Raw genomic sequence first — 516 nt, 5'->3', positions numbered from 1 at the left:
AAGAAAGAGAGGGGGAGGGGAGAAGAACAGGAGAGAAGGAGAGATAGATAGACTGTTAAACTGTTAGGTCGATGGATGTCTTACGTGATTCCTAGGCCTGTTGAAAGAAGAGAAGCCTGAGGCCTCCCTATACGAACTGCCATGCGCTGAATAGCTACACACCCACAGAGGAAACAGAAAAGAACAGAAAGATATGAAAGAAGGAAGGAATGAATAAGAAAGAGAGAGAAAGAGAGACAAGAAATGATCTAAGGGGGGTGTCTTGCATGGAGAGATATGTCTCTCTTTGAAGTCTCGGGGAACTCGAGTCCACTACATATGTACATACTTCATGGATACTGATCGGTCTTCTCTATTCTCTATAATCGCCTCCATGATGGATCTATACACTGTACATACAGAAGCAGAAATGAACCTTTCTATAGAGGTAGAACGATAAAGACGGCGCTTCTTAGGCCGAAAGAGAACGAGAGAGAGAGAGAGCTTAATTACGATAAGAAGAAGGAAGAAGAAGAA

At 43.0% G+C, this 516-nt stretch overlaps 1 protein-coding gene across 1 annotated transcript in view; it reads right to left on the bottom strand.

Annotated features, from left to right (window-relative positions):
• Positions 1 to 86: 86 nt before the first annotated feature.
• CSUI_010744 (major facilitator family protein) overlaps positions 87 to 516 on the bottom strand; it is a gene marked incomplete at its 3' end in the record, with an annotated part of 3,353 nt that continues 2,923 nt past the window's right edge. Inside the window, exon 5 of the mRNA XM_068070846.1 lies at positions 87 to 154. Coding sequence (XP_067917178.1) covers positions 87 to 154 — 68 coding nt within the window. The remainder of the gene's footprint in view (positions 155 to 516) is intronic.

The sequence above is a fragment of the Cystoisospora suis genome, assembly GCF_002600585.1.
Source record: "Cystoisospora suis strain Wien I chromosome Unknown contig_8176, whole genome shotgun sequence".
In the NCBI taxonomy this organism is placed as follows: domain Eukaryota; phylum Apicomplexa; class Conoidasida; order Eucoccidiorida; family Sarcocystidae; genus Cystoisospora; species Cystoisospora suis.
Note: the sequence above shows the minus strand (reverse complement) of the source record. Positions and strands in the feature narration are given on the sequence as shown.